This window comes from Oncorhynchus clarkii, chromosome 2 (genome assembly GCF_045791955.1).
Source record: "Oncorhynchus clarkii lewisi isolate Uvic-CL-2024 chromosome 2, UVic_Ocla_1.0, whole genome shotgun sequence".
Taxonomy (NCBI): domain Eukaryota; kingdom Metazoa; phylum Chordata; class Actinopteri; order Salmoniformes; family Salmonidae; genus Oncorhynchus; species Oncorhynchus clarkii.
The window spans coordinates 56667544-56690340 of NC_092148.1; the positions used below are offsets into that span (position 1 = coordinate 56667544).

General features: G+C 43.0%; 1 protein-coding gene across 1 annotated transcript; it reads left to right on the forward strand.

The window, feature by feature from the left end:
• Window positions 1-343: 343 nt before the first annotated feature.
• LOC139370352 (overexpressed in colon carcinoma 1 protein) lies at window positions 344-19897 on the forward strand. Its single transcript, XM_071109781.1, has 6 exons — window positions 344-480; window positions 12128-12152; window positions 16605-16640; window positions 16931-17010; window positions 18146-18185; window positions 18344-19897. Exons 1-5 carry the CDS (start codon window positions 438-440, stop codon window positions 18148-18150), a joined length of 189 nt encoding a protein of 62 aa, XP_070965882.1. The 5' UTR covers window positions 344-437; the 3' UTR covers window positions 18151-18185; window positions 18344-19897.
• Window positions 19898-22797: the final 2900 nt, after the last annotated feature.

Genomic DNA, 22797 nt, shown 5'->3' on the forward strand with positions numbered 1-22797 from the left:
TAACATTTATATTTTTGTAATTTAGCAAACACTCTTATCCAGAGCGGCATAACATGTGTTACCATATCATGAATTTGGAGAGTCATACATAAAAGCTGGAACGTCCCTTATAAAGCCTTGCCGAACTTGAAGCTTGCCATTGGTTGGCTTCTTCGACACCCTCCTGCCCATTCCCCCGTTTCCTGGACAACCCTGTCAGGGTGGAGAAAAATAGCAAATCATGTGAGGACAGAGCATCTTTCTCGCTCTCTCTTTCCCACTCCCCATCTCCCCCTCCCTCTGTGAATATAACAGTATCTCCATGCTTTCACACACACCACTCAGTTCAGCGCTGCAGAGGGGATGGACACAGAGTGCAGGAGCATACCACCAAATAGTAAATCAGTGTGACTGAGACACATAATACAACTCCTTCCCAGTGGCAGCGTCTATGCAAAATGGGTTGTGGCAATTCCTCAGCCACCAGCACCTCAGGAGGGGGTGAGTGTTCCTGTTCCAGATCATCTGGCTGTTTGGGGGTGCGGAGGGTTGAATGTTTTCACTATGTGTGTGTGTGTGCTTTATGCAGTGGTTTTCTGCATCCAGGTGTGTACCGTATGTGTATGGTGATCTCAGGGGTTGACAGTGGTTGGGTGCAGAGGTTGCCTCAGGGTTTTTAGGCTCAGACTTTGGCCCCTGGTAACCAGGAGAAGTTTTTAGGAATTTAAAACAGAAATAGTCTTGTAATGCTTTCAAGGGCGAGTCTATAGGCTGTGTGTGTGTGTGTGTTTTCAAATAAGTCTGTGGCGTCCAGTTCTCTCAATGGGTGTTGTGGATGAAAGAAAGACAGGACTTTGACAGCTCAGCAGCTATCGGTTGTCCGTTGTTGTATCTCCAGGTGATTGATGCTGGCTCTCCTTGTGACTGCTAATTTTGAAATGCTTACTCAATATCCTAGTTTTATTCATCGAAAGCCCACAAAAGGATACATTTCACTGGGCGAATACCTTAAGGTCTTACTCCTACTTGTGAATGTTTCAGGTTGAGAGGTTAATACACACTACACATCTTTTTAAATCTGAAGTAATGTACTGTTTTTCTGAATCAATGAGCGATGACTGAATAAAAATACATTTTCTTTTTAGCAATCACTGGCTGCTGCTGTGGTCGGAAAATGATGGTGATAGAATCAGAGCGCCTGTGGAATTACCTCACTAACCATCAGAGCAAGTGTGTGTGTGTGTGTGTGTGTGTGTGTGTGTGTGTGTGTGTGTGTGTGTGTGTGTGTGCGCACGCCTCAGCAAAGGCCAGACAGGCTCCTTCTCTAACAGAACCCCAGGCAGCTAATGCGAAAAACAGGTTCATGTTTTATTTTCTCTGAATTTGCTCTAGTTCCACTTCCTGGAAGGGAGACCCTGGAGGAAAATACTGTGAACTAGTATTCTAGCTGTATAGTAGATGAGAAGCATGATTATGCATGAGTGTAATACAAAGGGAAGATGTGTGAGGGTCTCTGTGAGGGATCATTAAGCCCATGGTTAGAGGTCACTCTCAAGCTCAGGGACAAGGACATGTGAGGACATGTGACACTGTCATTATGATGCATGTGTGGTAGAGGTCAGAACTATTGATCTATGAACTCAACAGCTTAGTTACATATACAGAATGGGATAGAATCAAATGGAATTGGCACTCTTTTACTGTGTGCACAGATACTTCTGGCCATGTAGTGTATGTGGACACCCCTTAAAAATAGTGGATTCTGCTATTTCAGTCAAACCCGTTGCTAACAGGTGTATAAAATCGAGCACACAGCCTTGAAATCGACAAACATTGGCAGTAGAATGGCCCATACTGAAGAGCTGTAGTGACTTTAAACATGGCACCATCATAGGATGCCACATTTCCAAAAAGTCAGTTCATCAAATTTCTGCCCTGCTTGAGCTTCCCTGTTCAACTGTAAGTGCTGTTATTGTGAAGTGGAAACGTTTAGTAGCAACAACGGCTCAGCCGCGAAGTGGTAGGCCTCACAAGCTCACAGAATGAGACCACCGAGTGCTGAAGTGCGCAGTGTGTAAAAATCGTCTGTCCTCGGTTGCAACACACCCTACCGAGTTCCAAACTCCCTCTGGAGCCATGCCAGCACAAGATCTGTTTGTCGGGAGCATCATGAAATGGGTTTCCATGGCCAAGCAGGAGGAAACAAGCCTGACATCACCATGCGCAATGCCAAGTGTTGGCTGGGGTGGTGTAAAGCTCTCCGCCATTGGACTCTGGAGCAGTGGGAAAGCGTTCTCTGGAGGGATGAATCACGCTTCACCATCTAGCAGTCCGATGGACGAATCTGGGTTTGGTGGATGCCAGGAGAATGCTACCTCCCCGATTGCATAGTGCCAACTGTAAAGTTTGGTGGAGGGGGAATAAGGGGCTGTTTTTCATGGTTCGGCTAGGACTCTTAGTTCCAGTGAAGGGAAATCTTAACGCTACAGCATACAATTACATTCTAGATGGTTCTGTGCTTCCAACTTTCTGGCAAAAGTTTTGGGAAGGTCCTTTCCTGTTTCAGCATGTCAATGCCCCCGTGAACAAAGTGAGATACATACAGAAATGGTATTGTCGAGATCGGTGTGGAAGAACTTGACTGAACTGCCCAGAGCCCTGACCTCAACCCATCGAACACCTTTGGGATGTATGAATTGGAACGCCGACTGCGAGCCAGGCCTAATTGCCCAACATCAGTGCCAACCTTACTAATGCTCTTGTGGCTGAATGGAAGCTAGTCCTCGCAGCAATGTTTGAACATCTAGTGGAAAGCCTTCCCAGAAGAGTGGAGGCTATTTTAGCCGCAAAGAGTGGGACTAACTCCATATTCATGCCCATGATTTTGGAATGAGATGTTCGACACCTAGGTGTCCATATACTTTTGGCAGTGTAGTGTTATCTGTCAATTTTCAATGCAAAGGTCTTCGCATTTCACATGTCCAAATTGATGTTTCCAATAGGCTAAGGTGACACTACACCCATCCGTAACAGTATCGGAAGTGGTAGTGTAGACCTAAATGTGATCATATCAGCAGTGTTGCACAACACAGCTGTTAGATAAATTACCAGTGGTATTATGTGTGTGAGTCTGTTTTAAAATCTCCTCACAACCTGTAGCCCAATTGTTTTTTCTTTCGATTCCCACTCCGTTTTTCATTCCACACCCATGTGTTTGTCCAGAGACTCAATGGGACAGTGCCTTCTAAACGTACTGGATATTGGGCTCCTCATCCCTCCTCTTGTGTAAGCAGATCTGAGTGGCCTTGATGATGAATAAGCTTTTGTAAGGGTTGTGAATGGGCCACTCTGTTCTGTCTTAAGGCACACCCCATGTACTGTTTCTGTATAAAGGCTTTGGCCTCCTCTTCTATATCTAAGGATAAAATTGTGGTGTTTGTTATGAATTTGATATATTTCATATTTTTTCTAACGCCATTCCTTCAATTACATGAGTATAATTCGGTGGACAGCTTTGTCGAAGAGTGGTGTTATTATGGAGAAGATGGAGGACAGGGGAGGGGGTGTTGTTACCTTGTTTTTCAAAAGTTATATAGTGTTCAAAATCAAATTTATTGGTCACATACACGTGTTTGGCAAATGGTATTGGTATGTCTAACGAGTAATATCTAACAATTTCACAACATATACCCAAAACACACAATCTAAGTAAAGGAATGGAATGAAGAATATATACAGTACCTTTCAAAAGTTTTGGGTCACTTAGAAATGTCCTTGTTTTCCATGAAAACATACACTACTGTTCAAAAGTTTGGGGTCACCTAGAAATGTACTTGTTTTTGAAAGAAAACCACATTTTTTTGTCCATTAAAATAACATCAAATTGATCAGAAATACAGTGTAGACATTGTTAATGTTGTAAATTACTATTGTAGCTGGAAACGACTGATTTAAAAAAATATTTTATTTATGGAATATCTACATAGGCGGTACAGAAGCCCATTATCAGCAACCGTCACTCCTGTGTTCCAATGGCACTTTGTGTTAGCTAATCCAAGTTTATCACTTTAAAAGGTTAATTGATCATTAGGAAGCCCTTTTGCAATTATGTTAGCACAGCTGAAAACTGTTGTTCTGATTAAAGAAACAATAAAACTGGCCTTCTTTAGACTAGTTGAGTATCTGGAGCATCAGCATTTGTGGGTTCGATTACCGTCCCAAATGGCCAGAAACAAAGACCTTTCTTCAGAAACTCATCAGTCTATTCTTGTTCTGAGAAATTCCATGCGAGCAATTGCCAAGAAACTGAAGATCTCGTACAACGCTCTGTACTACTCCCTTCACAGAACAGCTCAAACTGGCTCTAACCAGAATAGAAAGAGGAGTGGGAGGCCCGGTGCGCAACTGAGCAAAAGGACAAGTACATTCGTGTCTAGTTTGAGAAACAGACGCCTCACAAGTCCTCAACTGGCAGCTTCATTAAATAGTACCCTCAAACACCAGTCTGTGTTGATAGAAATCCGGCAGCCTTTTTCTCAAATTTGGTTTGTAGTACTCTACAATAAATACAGCCTCAGGATATGTGGTTTCCAGTTTGAATAAAGTATAGTGAAGTTCTTTGACGATCAATGTGGTATCGGCTTGAGGGAGGATATACATGGCCATGACTATAACCAAAGAAAATTATCTTGGGAGATAATACGGTCTGCATTTGATTGAGGTCGGGTGAACAAAAGGACTTGAGTTCCTTTATGTTATCACAATTACACCATGAGTTGTTAATCATGAAACACACATCCCCTTCTTCGCATGGAGATATTTATTCCTGTCTGCGTGATGAACTGAGAACCCAGCTGGCTGGACTGACTCAGATAGTATATCCTGAGAGAGCCATGCTTCTGTGAAACAGAGTATGTTACAATCCCTGATGTCTCTCTGGAAAGAAACCCTCACCCTGAGCTCGTCAACTTTATTATCAAGAGATTGAACATGAGTGAGTAATATACTCGGAAGCGGTGGGTGGTGTGCGCGCCTCTTAAGTCGGACTAGAAGACCTCTTCGAGTACCTCTCCTTTACCGGCGTTGTTTTGGGTAGTGCCTCTGGAATCAGTTCAATTGCCCTGCCGCTCTGATATCCAATAGTTATTCCCGGCTGTATGTAATAACACAAAATACTGCAAAGTTTCCAAAGAGCTAAAAGCAAGGCAGCCCTCTCTGTTGGCACCATTTACCATTCCATTGCATACAATGACGGATTCTTGGGACACAGTAGTGAATACAAAACATTCAATTATTCACCGAATAAAGTATAATCTTTTGTGATACAGATGAGGAAGGTGAATGAAGGCCAATTGAATTGACAATTTCTTGGAAATTAGTTGTACTTGAGGAAGGTGATTGAAGGCAACTTGATTGGAATGGAATTCATTTTGTAATGTAAGCTACATGTATACAGTGTGACATAAACTCAGCAAAAAAAGAAGTGTCCTCTCACTGTCAACTGCGTTTGTTTTCAGCAAACTTAACATTAACAAATTATTTGTATGTACATAGCAAGATTCAACAACTGAGACATAAACTGAACAAGTTCCACAGACGTGATGAACATAAATGGAGTAATGTTTTCCCTGAACAAAGTGTGTGTGGGGGGGTCAAAATTAAAAGTAACAGTCAGTATCTGGTGTGGCCACCAGCTGCATTAAGTACTGCAGTGCATCTCTTCCTCATGGACTGCACCAGATTTGGCAGTTATTGCTGTGAGATGTTACCCCACTCTTCCACCAAGGCACCTGCAAGTTCCCGGACATTTCTGGGGGGAATGGCCCTAGCCCTCACCCTCCGATCCAACAGGTCCCAGACGTGTTCAATGGGAATGAGATCCGGGCTCTTCGCTGGCCATGGCAGAACACTGACATTCCTGTCTTGCAGGAAATCACACAAAGAACGAGCAGTATGGCTGGTGGCATTGTCATGCTGGAGGGTCATGTCAGGATGAGCCTGCAGGATGGTTACCATATTAGGGAAGAGGAGGTCTTCCCTGTAACGCATAACGTTGAGATTGCCTGCAATGACAACAAGCTCAGTCTGATGATGCTGTGACACATCGCCCCAGACCATGACGGACCCTCCACCTCCAAATCGATCCCGCTCCAGAATACAGGCCTCGGTGTAACGCTCATTCCGTTGACGATAAACGTGAATCCGACCATCACCCCTGGTGAGACAAACCGCGACTCGTCAGTGAAAATAACTTTTTGCCAGTCCTGTCTGGTCCAGCGATGGTGGGTTTGTGCCCATAGGCGATGTTGTTGACGGTGATGTCTGGTGAGGACCTGCCTTACAACAGGCCTACAAGCCCTCAGTCCAGCCTCTCTCAGTCCGAAATAGGCTGTCTGAGCACTGATGGAGGGATTGTGCGTTCCTGGTGTATTTTCTTATTTGATTTAATTCACCTTTTATTTAACCAGGTAGGCTAGTTGAGAACAAGTTCTCATTTACAACTGCGACCTGGCCAAGATAAATAAATAAACAAACATGCAGTCAATAACACAATAAAAAAAGTCTCTATATACAGTGTGTGCAAATTAGGTAAGATAAGGGAGGTAAAGGCAATAAATAGGCCATTGTGGCAAAATAATTACAATTTAGCAATTAAACACTGGAGTGATAGATGTGCAGTAGATGATTGTGCAAGTAGAGATACTGGGGTGCAAAGGAGCAAAAAAAACAGTATGGGGATGAGGTAGTTTGATGGGCTATTTACAGATGGGCTATGTACAGGTGCAGTGATCTGTGAGCTGCTCTGACAGCTGGTGCTTAAAGTTAGTGAGCGAGATATGAGTCTAGCTTCAGTGATTTTGGCAGCAGAGAACTGGAAGGAAAGGCGGCCAAATTAGGAATTGGCTTTGGGGGTGACCTGTGAAATATACAGTGCCTTGCGAAAGTATTCGGCCCCCTTGAACTTTGCGACCTTTTGCCACATTTCAGGCTTCAAACATAAAGATATAAACTGTATTTTTTTTGTGAAGAATCAACAACAAGTGGGACACAATCATGAAGTGGAACGACATTTATTGGATATTTCAAACTTTTTTAACAAATCAAAAACTGAAAAATTGGGCGTGCAAAATTATTCAGCCCCCTTAAGTTAATACTTTGTAGCGCCACCTTTTGCTGCGATTACAGCTGTAAGTCGCTTGGGGTATGTCTCTATCAGTTTTGCACATCGAGAGACTGAAATTTTTTCCCATTCCTCCTTGCAAAACAGCTCGAGCTCAATGAGGTTGGATGGAGAGCATTTGTGAACAGCAGTTTTCAGTTCTTTCCACAGATTCTCGATTGGATTCAGGTCTGGACTTTGACTTGGCCATTCTAACACCTGGATATGTTTATTTTTGAACCATTCCATTGTAGATTTTGCTTTATGTTTTGAATCATTGTCTTGTTGGAAGACAAATCTCCGTCCCAGTCTCAGGTCTTTTGCAGACTCCATCAGGTTTTCTTCCAGAATGGTCCTGTATTTGGCTCCATCCATCTTCCCATCAATTTTAACCATCTTCCCTGTCCCTGCTGAAGAAAAGCAGGCCCAAACCATGATGCTGCCACCACCATGTTTGACAGTGGGGATGGTGTGTTCAGCTGTGTTGCTTTTACGCCAAACATAACGTTTTGCATTGTTGCCAAAAAGTTCAATTTTGGTTTCATCTGACCACATGTTTGGTGTGTCTCCCAGGTGGCTTGTGGCAAACTTTAAACAACACTTTTTATGGATATCTTTAAGAAATGGCTTTCTTCTTGCCACTCTTCCATAAAGGCCAGATTTGTGCAATATACGACTGATTGTTGTCCTATGGACAGAGTCTCCCACCTCAGATGTAGATCTCTGCAGTTCATCCAGAGTGATCATGGGCCTCTTGGCTGCATCTCTGATCAGTCTTCTCCTTGTATGAGCTGAAAGTTTAGAGGGACGGCCAGGTCTTGGTATATTTGCAGTGGTCTGATACTCCTTCCATTTCAATATTATCACTTGCACAGTGCTCCTTGGGATGTTTAAAGCTTGGGAAATCTTTTTGTATCCAAATCCGGCTTTAAACTTCTTCACAACATTATCTCGGACCTGCCTGGTGTGTTACTTGTTCTTCATGATGCTCTCTGCGCTTTTAACGGACCTCTGAGACTATCACAGTGCAGGTGCATTTATACGGAGACTTGATTACACACAGGTGGATTGTATTTATCATCATTAGTCATTTAGGTCAACATTGGATCATTCAGAGATCCTCACTGAACTTCTGGAGAGAGTTTGCTGCACTGAAAGTAAAGGGGCTGAATAATTTTGCACGCCCAATTTTTCAGTTTTTGATTTGTTAAAAAAGTTTGAAATATCCAATAAATGTCGTTCCACTTCATGATTGTGTCCCACTTGTTGTTGATTCTTCACAAAAAAATACAGTTTTATATCTTTATGTTTGAAGCCTGAAATGTGGCAAAAGGTCGCAAAGTTCAAGGGGGCCGAATACTTTCGCAAGGCACTGTACCTGCTGGAGCGCGTGCTACGGGTGGGTGCTGCTGAGTGACCAGTGAGCTGAGATAAGGCGGGGCTTTACCTAGCAAAGACGTATAGATGACCTGTAGCCAGTAGGTTTGGCGATGAATATGAAGCGAGGGCCAGCCAATGAGAGCATACAGGTCGCAGTGGTGGGTAGTATATGGGGCTTTGGTGACAAAACGTATGGCACTATGATAGACTGCATCATATTTTCTGAGTAGAGTGTTGGAGGCTATTTTGTAAATGACATCACCGAAGTCAAGGATCGGTAAGATAGTCAGTTTTACGAAGGTATGTTTGGCAGCATGAGTGAAGGATGCTTTGTTGAGAAATAGGAAGCCGATTCTAGATTTAATTTTGGATTGGAGAAGCTTAATGTGAGTCTGGAAGGAGAGTTTACAGTTTAACCAGACACCTAGGTATTTGTAGATGTCCACATATTCTAAGTGCGAACCGTCCAGAGTAGTGAGGCTGGACGGGCGGGCAGGTCCTGGTAGCGATTAGTTGTAGAGCATGCATATAGTTTTACTTGCATTTAAGAGCAGTTGGAGGCCATGGAAGGAGAATTGTATGGCATTGTAGCTCGACTGGAGGTTGGTTAACACAGTGTCCAAAGAAGGGCCAGACGTATACAGAATGGTTTCGATCTGCGTCGAGGTGGATCAGAGAATCACCAGCAGCAAGAGCGACATCATTGATGAATACAGAGAAAAGAGTCGGCCCAAGAATTGAACCCTGTGGCACCCCAATAGAGACTGCCAGAGGTCCGGACAACAGGCCCTCCGATTTGAGACACTGAACTCTGTCTGAGAAGTAGTTGGTGAACCAGGCGAGGCAGTCATTTGAGAAACCAAGGCTTTTGAGTCTGCCGATAAGAATGTGGTGATTGACAGAGTCGAAAGCCTTGGCCATGTCTATGAATACAGCTGCACAGTATTGTCTCTTATCGTTGGCGGTTATGATATCGTTTAGGACCTTGAGCGTGGCTGAGAGGCACCCATGATCAGCTCAGAAACCAGATTGCATAGCGGAGAAGGTACGGGGGATTCGAAATGGTCGGTGATCTGTTTTGTTAACTTGGCTTTCGAAGACCTTAAAAAGGCAGGGTTTAACTCAGGCAGTTGTTGTTGCCATCCTGTACCTCTCCCGCATGTGATGTATCGGATATACTGATCCTGTGCAGGTGTTGTTACACGTGGTCTGCCACTACGAGGGCGATCAGCTTTCTGTCCTGTCTCCCTGTAGCACTGTCTTAGGCGTCTCACAGTACAGATATTGAAATGTATTGCCCTTGCCACATCTGCAGTCCTCATGCCTCCTTGCAGCATGCCTAAGGCACTTTCACACAGATGAGCAGGGACCCTGGGCATCTTTCTTTTGGTGTTTTTCAGAGTGAGTAGAAAGGCCTCTTTAATGTCCTAAGTTTTCATAACTGTGACCTTAATTGCCTACCGTCTGTAAGCTGTTAGTGTCTTAACGACCGTTCCACAGGTGCATGTTCATTAATTGTTTATGGTTCATTGAACAAGCATGGGAAACAGTGTTTAAACCCTTTACAATGAAGATCTGTGAAGTTATTTGGATTTTTACGAATGATCTTTGAAAGACAGGTTCCTGAAAAAGGGACATTTCTTTTTTTTCTGAGTTTATTAAGCTAGATGATGTATGACTATAGCTACATGACACTATCTACCTGACATAAGCTAAGTCCACTGCAGGCTGTTGGTCGATTTGACCCTTGCTTATCAAGGTTAAACATTTTTGATACAGAGTATACATGACATCCATCAAGGTCCAACCCTCTCTAAGGTCCAGCCCTCTCTATCTCTCCTGTCCCCCAGAGCCAATGATGGCTTTGTTGTGATCTCTACATTTCTCTGACAACCTCCATAATACAGAGGAAAATATATCTGACAGGTCCATCCATCCCTCCTTATCCCTCCTCCCTCAGAGCCTGTCCAACTCTCTCTATCCCTTCTCTTCCTCTGGGCCCGTCCACCCATATATCTCCCTCCTCTCTCTCAGAGCCAGTCCTGGCTGCATTGTGACCTCTACCTGTCTCCACTACTTATCTTTGCCCTATATGGCCAACCTACACATCCATGTCAAGGCCCCTCTCAGTGTGAAGTTGGTGATTAGGGTCAGGTGTCCATACAGTCTACCCAGGAGAGCTCTGGAGTGCAACTCGAAATCCGCCAATAACTCCTCTGTCAAATTACAGGACGCACTAAGAGCCCAGTCAGCCCACATCACCCTCAACGCTCTTTCTGTCCTTTTGACCAGGCAATTCCAGGAGCCTTTACAGTTGGCCTTTACCTGTACCCCCGCACATTGACTCTGTACCGGTACCCCCTGTATATAGCCTTGTTATTGTTATTTTATTGTTCATTTTTATTAAATTTTTTACTTTTGTTTATTTAGTCAATATTTTCTTAACTCTATTTCTTGAACTGCATTGTTGGTTACGGGCTTGTAAGTAAGCATTTCATGGTAAGGTCTACCTACACCTGTTGTATTCGGCGCATGTGACAAATACAATTAGATTTGAAGTGGTGGTCATTAAGCTGTGCCTCATTGACTTCTGTAACATCTTCAACGAGTGGGAAGGGAGCCGTTAAGTCAGATAGTTGTGTTAATAAAAGTGATGTATGGAGCCTACCGCATTTCCGATATAGCAAGGTAGAGTGGCGCGTTGATTAAGTGTTATTGTTTCTGGGTGCTCTGTGTTTGACTTTATTGTGGGTGAGAAACAGTGTTGAAGGTCCACTCTAAAAAATGCTGGGTTGTTTGGTTGACCCAACCGCTGGGTTGTTTGGTTGACCCAACCGCTGGGTTGTTTGGTTGACCCAACCGCTGGGTTGTTTGGTTGACCCAACTGCTGGGTTGTTTGGTTGACCCAACCGCTGGGTTGTTTGGTTGACCCAACCGCTAGGTTGTTTGGTTAACCCAACCGCTGGGTTGTTTGGTTGACCCAACCGATGGGTTGTTTGGTTGACCCAACCGCTGGGTTGTTTGGTTGACCCAACCGCTGGATTGTTTGGTTGACCCAACCGCTGGGTTGTTTGGTTGACCCAACCGCTGGGTTGTTTGGTTGACCCAACCGCTGGGTTGTTTGGTTGACCCAACCGCTGGGTTGTTTGGTTGACCCAACCGCTGGGCTGTTTGGTTGACTCAACCGCTGGGTTGTTTGGTTGACCCAACCGCTGGGTTGCAGGCATTTGGTCACTTAGTTGGGTTGTTTTCTTTCTTTCCATTTTTTTTATTATTTAAAAAAAAGAAGTTGTAATAATGATTCAAGGACAGAGTTTTTCATGTTTGATGTTTCTGCATGTAATGCACTGCGTCCCTATAAATAAACCACACAGAGTACAAAGAGGAGCGACAGACACTGTGTCAATGGATAAGTAATGGTTGGTTGATGTGATGGGTGTGGAGTGGTCTTTTGCTGTGAGACAAGACCACCTCAACACCCCCCCACCACCACCACCACTTACTGGGTAAAAAGTACATTTCTACTGTAATCCACACATTATCTACCATCCAGAACAAAATAATGAGAATTGTGTAATGATTTTCTTTTTCTCTTCCTTGTGTTCACAGGACCTGCAGAAACCTCCAAAGATTTGTAAGTACAGCAACAGTCTCATAGATCACGGTTTCATAGACTCAGCAAGGTATTGCCTTCCTGGGAGGGAGGGATACAAAGTAGAGGTCGACCGATTTATGAATTTTCAATGCCGATTCATATACAGATTATTGGAGGACCAAAAAAAGCAGATACCGATTAATCGGACGATTTTGTTTTATTTATTTATTTGTAATAATGACAATTACAACAATACTGAATGAACACATATTTTAACTTAATACATCAATAAAATCTATTTAGCCTCAAATAAATATTGAAACATGTTCAATTTGGTTTAAATAATGCAAAAACAAAGTGTTGGAGAAGAAAGTAAAAGTGCAATATGTATGTAAGAAAGCTAACGTTTAAGTTCCTTGCTCAGAACATGAGAACATATGAAAGCTGGTGGTTCCTTTTAACATCAGTCTTCAATATTCCCAGGTAAGAAGTTTTAGGTTGTAGTAATTATAGGAATGATAGGACTATTTCTCTCTATACGATTTGTATTTCATATACCTTTGACTATTGGATGTTCTTATAGGCACTTTAGTATTGCCAGTGTAACAGTATAGCTTCCGTCCCTCTCCTCACTCCTACCTGGGCTCGAACCAGGAACACATCGACAACAGCCACCCTCGAAGCAGCGTTACCCATGCAGAGCAAGGGGAACAACTACTCCAAGTCTCAGAGCGAGTGACATTTGAAACGCTATTAGCGCGCAGCCCGCTAACTAGCTAGCCATTTCACATCGGTTACACCAGCCTAATCTCGGGAGTTGATAGGCTTGAAGTTGTAAACAGCTCAATGCTTGAAGCATTGTAAAGTGCTGCTGGCAAAACGCACGAAAGTGCTGTTTGAATGAATGGTTACGAGGCTGCTGGTGCCTACCATCACTCAGTCAGAATGCTCTATCAAATCAGTCTTAATTATAACATAATAACACACAGAAATACGAGCCTTTGGTGGTCATTAATATGGTCGAATCCGGAAACTATTATTTCGAAAACAAAACGTTTATTCTTTCAGTGAAATACGGAACCATTCCGTATTTTATCTAACGGGTGGCATCCATAAGTCTAAATATTCCTGTTACATTGCACAACCTTCCATGTTATGTCATAATTACGTAAAATTCTGGCAAATTAGTTCGCAACGAGCCAGGTGGCCCAAACTGTTGCATATACCCTGACTCTGCGTGCAATGAACGCAAGAGAAGTGACACAATTTCACCTGGTTAATATTGCCTGCTAACCTGGATTTCTTTTAGCTAAATATGCAGGTTTAAAAATATATACTTCTGTGTATTGATTTTAAGAAAGGCATTGATGTTTATGGTTAGGTTCACGTTGGAGCAACGACAGTCCTGTTTCGCAAATGCGCACCGCATCGATTATATGCAACGCAGGACACTCTAGATAAACTAGTAATATCATCAACCATGTGTAGTTAACTAGTGATTATGATTGATTGATTGTTTTTTACACGATAAGTTTAATGCTAGCCAGCAACTTACCTTGGCTTACTGCATTCGCGTAACAGGCAGTCTCCTCGTGGAGTGCAATGTAAAGCAGGTGGTTAGAGCGTTGGACTAGTTAACCGTAAGGTTAAGAGATTGAATCCCCTAGCAGACAAGGTAAAAATCTGTCGTTCTGCCCCTGAACAAGGCAGTTAACCCACCGTTCCCCTAGGCCGTCATTGAAAGTAAGAATGTGTTCTTAACTGACTTGCCTAGTTAAATAATGGTGTAAAAAAAGAAGAAGAATTTAAATTAAAATAAATCAGCCAAATCTGTGTCCAAAAATACAGATTTCCGATTGTTATGAAAACTTGAAATTGGCCTTAATTAATAGGCCATTCCGATGAATCGGTCAACCTCTAATACAAAGCATGCGTTTTCCTGTATGGCATAAACCTATTTGGTTGTCATTAGAAACACTGATTTAGTATTAGTAATGGTAGAAAAAGATATAGAGAAATGTAATCTGACTAAGTTCAAAATGGGCTTTTACACTGGTCTTATGGATATTACATTGCAAGACCTCAAAACGCCTACTGTCATGTAATCAAATTAAAATGTTCAGTCTTTTGTATCAAGGCCTTCAAATATTTTGCCTATAGAATATTAATGTGTAGAGAAATGAATACATGTTCCAGAACTGCTATTACAATTAATTAGCCCTGTTCAGTAAATCAAAGAAACAGCCATTTTCCATTCAAGGCTAATTGTATGAATTATGTTATAACGGGAACATAGGTCTTCAATAGGCACGGTGAGCCACCTCCATCATCATGGTGTGGGAAGGGAGAGCAGGCACCCATTTCCAAAACATTTTCTTGAATCACTTTGTGTGCGTGTGGTGTGTGTGTGTGTGTGTGTGTGTGTGTGGTGTGTGTGTGTGCGTGTGGTGTGTGTGTGGTGTGTGTGTGTGCGTGTGGTGTGTGTGTGCGTGTGGTGTGTGTGTACTTTCTGATAAACATCTGAGCAGCTACAGTGCTTAATCGAGGACCAATGGGGACTGACAGCAGCACACTGCCAACCACGGCCAGTCAGTGGTTGGGGTTCAGCACTGCAACACAACACACCTCTAGTCCTGCTACACACACACACACACACATACACACACACACACACACACACACACTTTGACTGGCAGTTCATGTATACACTTGTTTTTTCATGCCTCTTCTATGGACAGAGAAGAAAGGTAAATGTGACAATGTACATGACATAGTCCACTACCCATTTAACCTACATTCATTGTAGGTGGAAACCATCCACATGGTTGTTTCCTTTTGATCAGTGCCCTCACAGTGCCATACCAAGTCTTGCCCAGCTCATAACCAAGTCATCGATGTCAACTATATATCAATCATTTGTTTGTGTCATGTTGGGTGTTATGTACAGTCGTGGCCAAAAGTTTTGAGAATGACACAAATATTAATTTTCACAAAGTCTGCTGCCTCAGTTTGTATGATGGCAATTTGGATATACTCCAGAATGTTATGAAGAGTGATCAGATGAATTGCAATTCATTGCAAAGTCCTTCTTTGCCATGCAAATGAACTGAATCCCCATAAAACATTTCCACGGCATTTCAGCCCTACCACAAAAGGACCAGCTGACATCATGTCAGTGATTCTCTTGTTAACACAGGTGTGAGTGTTGACGAGGACAAGACTGGAGATCACTCTGTCATGCTGATTGACTTAGAATAACAGACTGGAAGTTTTAAAAGGAGGGTGGTGCTTGGAATCATTGTTCTTCCTCTGTCAACCATGGTTACCTGCAAGGAAACACGTGCCGTCATCATTGATTTGCACAAAAAGGACTTCACAGGCTAGGATATTGCTGCCAGTAAGATTGCACCTAAATCAATCATTTATCGGATCATCAAGAACTTCAAGGAGAGCGGTTCAATTGTTGTGAAGAAGGCTTCAGGGCGCCCAAGAAAGTCCAGCAAGCGCCAGGACCGTAGCCTAAAGTTGATTCAGCTGCGGGATCGGGGCACCACCAGTACAGAGCTTGCTCAGGAATGGCAGCAGGCAGGTGTGAGTGCATCTGCACGCACAGTGAGGCAAAGACTTTTGGAGGATGGCCTGGTGTCAAGAAGGGCAAAAAAGAAGCCACTTCTCTCCAGAAAAAAAACATCAGGGACAGACTGATATTCTGCAAAAGGTACAGGGATTGGACTGCTGACTGCTGAGGACTGGGGTAAAGTTATTTCGAATCCCCTTTCCGATTGTTTGGGGCATCCGGAAAAAAGCTTGTCCGGAGAAGACAAGGTGAGCACTACCATTAGTCCTGTGTGATGTCAGCAGTAAAGCATCTCAAAACCATCTATGTGTGGGGTTGCTTCTCAGCCAAGGGAGTGGGCTCACTCACAATTTTGCCTAAGAACACAGCCATGAATAAAGAATGGTACCATTCTTTATGGTAGCAACTTCTCCCAACCATCCAGGAACATTTTGGTGACGAACAATGCCTTTTCCAGCATGATGGAGCACCTTGCCATAAGGCAAAAGTGATAATTAAGTGGCTCGGGAAACAAAACATCAATATTTTGTTTCCATGGCCAGGAAACTCCCCAGACCTTAATCCCATTGAGAACTTGTGGTCAATCCTCAAGAGGCCCAGAAGTTAATTGACAGCATACCAGGGTGGATTGCAGAGGTCTTGAAAAAGAAGGGTCAACACTGCAAATATTGACTCTTTGCATCAACTTCATGTAATTGCCAATAAAAGCCTTTGACACTTGTGAAATGCTTGTAATTATACTTCAGTATTCCATAGTAACATCTGACAAAAATATCTAAAGACACTGAAGCATCAAACTGGAAATTAATATTTGTGTCATTCTCAAAACTTTTGGCCACGACTGTACAATGTGTTTGAGCACTGAGCATTGTATCAAGTCCTGTGAGCTGATCTGTGATTCTTGTCTCAATCAGGACAGATGAGTCCTCACCAGACGATGAGAAAAGAAGGTAAGTGCTTGTCCGCTCGTCTTACTCCTCACTGTTTTCCTCCTGCTCTGAGAAGGTTGATCCCAAACACAATTCATACCATGTGTGTTCCTACAGTCATTAGATGGTTGGATTAGAGTAGTCCCCTGGACTGCTGCTTCCCTAATGTGTTTTGGTTACATACTGTACACACCCACACACTGCAGTGCTAACTCACAGGATGCCCTGTTGTTTGGTGGGAGCCAAAGTACATAGGCTTAGAGTCATGTGCTCTTTGATGTGACCTTTGACCCTTTTCCCTACTCCCTCAGGAACTATGGCGGGGTGTACGTAGGTCTACCATCTGACATGACCACCGTTGCAGGCAGCCAGTCCAAGTCCACAGACAAAAGTAAATATGACAACTATGTATACTGTGCAGCGTCTGTGTAGTGAGGATGATTGGACAGGATGGTCATCAGTGGATAGTCATTGCAATACAATTGGTTGTAACGTAGTTGTCAAGTTTTCTACTTGTGTTGACTGTACGGGACATATCAGATGATCTACCCCTCCTGGACATGGACACACCCCTCCCCAGAATAGACTAATTGATTCCTCCATTATGTGATTTCAGTACAACCTCCAATCGCTTTCCTTCGATTAACCATGGCTTTACTATATAACGCCTTGCTACAGTAAAAGAGACAACATCAAGCAAAAAAGGAAATACTGTACATAAAAGTCCCTTGAAGACTCCATCTTTCTAGTCTTTGTTCTCCGTGTTCAAAGAAAACCCCACGTCGTCTTCAGACAAAGTTGGTCTCAGTTGTAAAAGGAGTAGAAAGTTCATTGTGTGTGTGATGGCTGTGAACATGAAATTTTTTCTATAGAGCCCTTTGGGAAGGTCACTAATCTCTGAATCTGTGTGTGCGTGCGTGCGTGCGTGTGTGCGTGTGTGCGTGCGTGCGTGCCCTAAACATGAGTTAAAAGATAATCAGCCAAGGACCTTGGTGTGTAGAGTCGACTGTCAGCTTCTATTGACCTTGTTGTTGGTTATGAGATGCAGATATAACAGCAGAAGTCTATAAGGTTGTTTGATGAGCAAAAACAGCCACGGGGAGTCTTCAGAACATATGGCTGATGATGGTTTAGGAGTTGTGAGACATCTGATGCCAGTAGTGTGGCATCTGTGTCCTTATTAGAAAGAGAGACTGGAAACCAGAGGCTGTGAATTCTTGGTAGTGTAGATTTCCATAAGGGGGAGGTGTGTGTGTGTGTGTGTGTGTGTGTGTGTGTGTGTGTGTGTGTGTGTGTGTGTGTGTGTGTGTGTGTGTGTGTGTGTGTGTGTGTGTGTGTGTGTGTGTGTGTGTGTGTGTGTGTGTGTGTGTGTGTGTGTGTGTGTGTGTGTGTGTGTGTGTGTGTGTGTGTGTGTGTGTGAATAATATAAAGGGTTGATGTAGACAACACAAGGGCATTTGACTCAAGCCTAATGTTCACAATTTTCCTAATGTTTCTAATTTTGCCGTCTCTCTTTTTCTCTGTAGACTAACAGATATAGAAGGGAATCATTGACATGCATCACAGGTAGACAACCATTTACACATCCCTTCATTCTATCTTCTTGACATGATAATACTGCAATTGAGTGACAGCCTGCATTGATTCTTGATTTTGTACTCAAAAACATCTTACGTAACCTGGTGGTTGACCTCTGTATGGCTATGTGCTATTATTCTTTTCAGGACTGTAACTACAATATTCAGAACATACAGAGACATTACATTTCTACGTTGAGAGGAGGATTACTGACTCATCTTCACATCCCTGCCTCCGTAAGAGTGAGACAGACCGAAAGACCCTGGGGAATCAGGCAGATATGAGGTCAGCCTGCTTGGGTCCTGAGGAAACTGCCTCAGAGTGGCACCGAGTAGACCCTCAATGGATGCCTTTGTCTGAGGATTCTTTGCCCTTTCTGACCCTCACAGGAAGCCGGGCAGAGAAGTCGGGTGGGTACGGGACGACTGTGGATATTGGGACCAACATTATGGAATCCGGGGCAATGTTCTGGACAAGCTCCTTGTGTTTAGGAAGAGATGTGACACACGCAGCCCAGTCACACTGAGACACCTCCTCGACAGGCTCTGTAAACATTTAATCCAAGTGCTGGTGTAGATAGATGTTTTATGTGGTGGGAGGGATAGTGGACCCACACAGTGGCTCAAACACAAGCAGTGCTATTCACTTTTATGATAATGGAGTATTTTAGGTCACCCAGTTTTCTTGTTTTGTTCAGTATCAGATACTGTAAATAATTTCTGAGATTCATGAAAACAACATTCTATAACCCATTTGGAGATTGTGTTATGTTATTTTCTAGTTGGTTGCTGCTATTGCTTGTTAAACCACTTGCATTTACTGTCTAAATACAAATGGACCTACTTGTAACTTTTGGTACCAAACGGATGGGGGACCTCCTGTGGGTGTACTGGCTGGTACTGTAGCCTGACTGTACTGTAGCGAGCATCTGTTGTGTGCGTCATTCATGTCTGAGGTTATTAAGTGTTGTGTTGTCATTTAACCTGTGAATCATGCTAACATGACATCATCAGTCTGGGTGGGGGTAAAGATGCATTGAGGATACTACTCTTACGTTTCTTTACCCACAAAGGTCTGAACTGATCTGAGATCTGACGTCATCAGATTGTTAACAATACATGCATTATTACTCCAGGTTCCAGCAACTGATCTCAGTGTTCCACATACAGTAGCTCTTGTTGGCCATTTTAGCAGCTGCGTCACCATCCAGAACTCGTTGTTTTTTTAAGAGTTAAACTCTCCAAATGCAATTTGTAAAATGTTGTCTTTTCTATTTCTACATTTCTAAAATGATTCCTTTTGAAAACTAAATGTACACATTTTATTATAACATTTAATTGGAAAGATAATCAGTCAAAAATAATCTGAACTACATTGTTTAGCAAAGGTTTGCCTAAACATATATTTGAATCTATATGTCTCATTATGAACAACTGTATCAGTGAATGTAGTTGGAAACCATAACACTGGCAGCAAATTCACACGCCACAATATCTCCACCCAGAGCATGAATTAGAAGTCTGAAGGGAATAGAGAATCCATCCAATGTCATTCATCTACATGCAGTTCCTGTTCGTGATTTAATGTACATACAGCATCTTCACCACCACGACCATAGAGGAACAGGGAAGTGGGCCATGCTAACCATGCTCACAAACTTGAGATTCAAGAGATGTTTTGTTCTCTTCAAGCCTCAACAGAAAGGAAATGTAGACATCAATGAAGAGGGGTGGTAGCCGTGTAGTGGCAGAGCAAAAACTGTGGGGTGCTCTTTAAATCGGTACACATCGCATTCATAAGCGGCCTGACACAGATTACTGAGTAGAGTAGCCAGGGAGCGTAATCTACATTTATATTCCATACACACACACACCCCTCCCTATTCTTATATTCTTATCTCAAACCAGGTAGAGTGGAGTAGAGATGTTATTATATTCTCTACTCAGTAATCTGTGTCAGGCCGCTTATGAATGCGATGTGTACCGATTTAAAGAGCACCCCACAGTTTTTGCTCTGCCACTACACGGCTACCACCCCTTTTCATTGATGTCTACATTTCCTTTCTGTTGAGGCTCCATCAGAATCCTCTGGCCTTTGGCTTTCACAGTGCAACGCCGTTCCCACTGGGCAAACACTAGTTGAATCAACGTTGTTGAAATTAATTGGCCGTCTGTGCCCGCCTTTTCATCTGTTCTGGCCAACTCCTCCACACTTTTTACCTTTATTTAACTAGGCAAGTCAGTTAAGAACAAATTCTTATTTTCAATGACGGCCTAGGAACAGTGGGTTAACTGCCTGTTCAGGGCAGACCTGTACCTTGTCAGGGCAGACTTGTACCTTGTCAGCTCGGGGATTTGAACTTGCAACCTTCCGGTTACTAGTCCAACGCTCTAACCACTAACCTGCCACCCTTGTGTAACACGAGGGTGAATGTCACTGAGCTAATCCTGCTTTATTCAAATTAGGAAGACTGGGAGGGAAGAGGATGAAAAAAAGGTAATCAAAAGCCCCTCTGGGAAAGGAAAAGTTGCTACAGAAGATCAACACAGGAGTTGATAGCCAAGCATAGCTAGCTGTGTACGGAATGAATGTAGCTCTTAGGAGGATGGAGCAAAGGTATGAGAAATTGTGTTAAAAAAGCAACGTCCATGGAACCCTGGTCTTTTTTTACTGTGTTGTGGTTCCTTTAAGCATTAAGGCATGAGGGGGGGCGGTATATTGGCCATATACCACAAGCCCCCGAGTTGCTATTCTATACAGGTTATCAACGTAATTAGAGCAGTAAAAATAAATGTTTTGTCATACCCGTGGTATTCGTCTGGTATACCACTGCTGTCAGCCAATCAGCATTCAGGGCTCTAACCACCCATTTTATATTAGCATATAGCTCATGGAAGACTCACTGGTATACTGTTCATGGTGCTTCACATGATTACGACGACAGGGGAATCGATTACTTTGGAGTAATTTGAGGCTAAAGCAGATGTGCTGGAGGCTTCTTATTCTGGATGTATCTCCTTATGTACATGTGTCCATAATACATTTGGGAAAAGAGAAAACACATGAGAAAACCACTGTAGAGGATCACTTGAGAACCAATTGATGACCTTTTATGCTATTTACTGCTGCATGAGATACTGTTCCTAATCACTGATGCTCCTAACTTGTTCCGGGTCACTTTGTGTATACTCAGTACACCCTCAAACACAGTAAAAAGGACCACAGCTGCTTTAGAGAGTCATTCTTGTTGATAACCCGACATGCCCTGTATTACTTGTCCTATCACTGATCTATTTATGATTAAAGTATTTTCTATTGTCTGCACCGCTGTAGTTCTTGATTGTAGTCTTTATGAAATGGATTTGTGTCTTCCAGTCAATATGACCATGCTTCAGGGATTACAATACATCCATTCTTAGTGGCATTACAGACTGGGAAGCAAAATGAAGCATTGCTTTGAGGAACATTTGTCGTTATTGAACGAAGTCCCTCAAGCAGTATCAAGTCATTCTTCCAGCTCGGTAATCGACGGTATAGGGAGTAGATGGAGGAGGAGGGAGACAGGAGAAGAGAGAGAGGCGGAAGAGGAGGTGTTTTTTTCCCCCCCTGCATTTCTCTTTCCACTCTTCCTGGATTTGCCCTCCAGGGAGGTATGTTTTTCAAACTGAAGTCATATTATTCGCTTTGAGTACCACAAATGCTTCTGTTAGAATGAAAGCAATATTGTAGTGCCATCTTAATTAATGAGACAATTGTGGGACAGAGAGCAAGATTATTGACTAGTAGTTTACTGCCAGAGGATGTGCCTGCAAACACACTCACATGCATGCACGTGCACACAGACATACAGTACGCAAATACACAACAAGTTAGATAGAAAGATAAAGACTACAGTGCCCTATTGCCCTGGCTTCTATTGTTACATGGCTGTGAATGAGATAAACACAGCTTTGACTATCTATATAAAGAAACAAAGAATGTATTGTTTCATTTTTCATTGATCGTAGGCCTGCCGGCATAAATCTCAACTAGCCCCGGTTCAGTTGCTGTCTGCCGCATCATAAATATCATATGACCTGTCGTTTCAGTTTTATCTTCAGCAGCACCAGATAGTAGACTGCTCTTCCCAGCAGCGGCTAATGAGATCACAACCGACCGTGTTTGGCTGCCTCCCAAATAGCACCCTATTTCCTACAGGCTAATAGTGCACCGCTTTTGACCATGCAGACTCAAAAAGTAGTTCACTATATAGGCGATAAGGTTGCATTTGGGACACATACGTTATCAACGGGAGAGCAGTGAGCACATCCAGCAGGCCAAACCTTCCTATGAAATCGGAAGACTTCCTATGAAATCAACTTTTCTTTCACAGTGTGAAAATGTAGATCACATTCACACAGTCTGACATTAATAGAAAGAGGAATCTGACCAAGGCTATCCGGGGACCATTCTAACCACTGATTATCATGTTTTGACATTGACAACACATTTTACTGCACATATCCGGTGTATGTGACAGTACAACATCTTTATATTGGGATAGATAGTCTACAGGCTGGTGAGTCACCACGGGTGTGGCTGACGTTGATAAGACTGTGGA

Excerpts from the sequence above, each read along its gene's own strand:
- LOC139370352 (XM_071109781.1), top strand. The coding sequence starts at position 438 with ATGGGTTGTGGCAATTCCTCAGCCACCAGCACCTCAGGAGGGG. Across the intron at positions 12,153-16,604 it reads GCAGAAACCTCCAAAGATTT|GACAGATGAGTCCTCACCAG; the intron begins GTAAGTACAGCA and ends TGTCTCAATCAG. Across the intron at positions 16,641-16,930 it reads CCAGACGATGAGAAAAGAAG|GAACTATGGCGGGGTGTACG; the intron begins GTAAGTGCTTGT and ends CTACTCCCTCAG.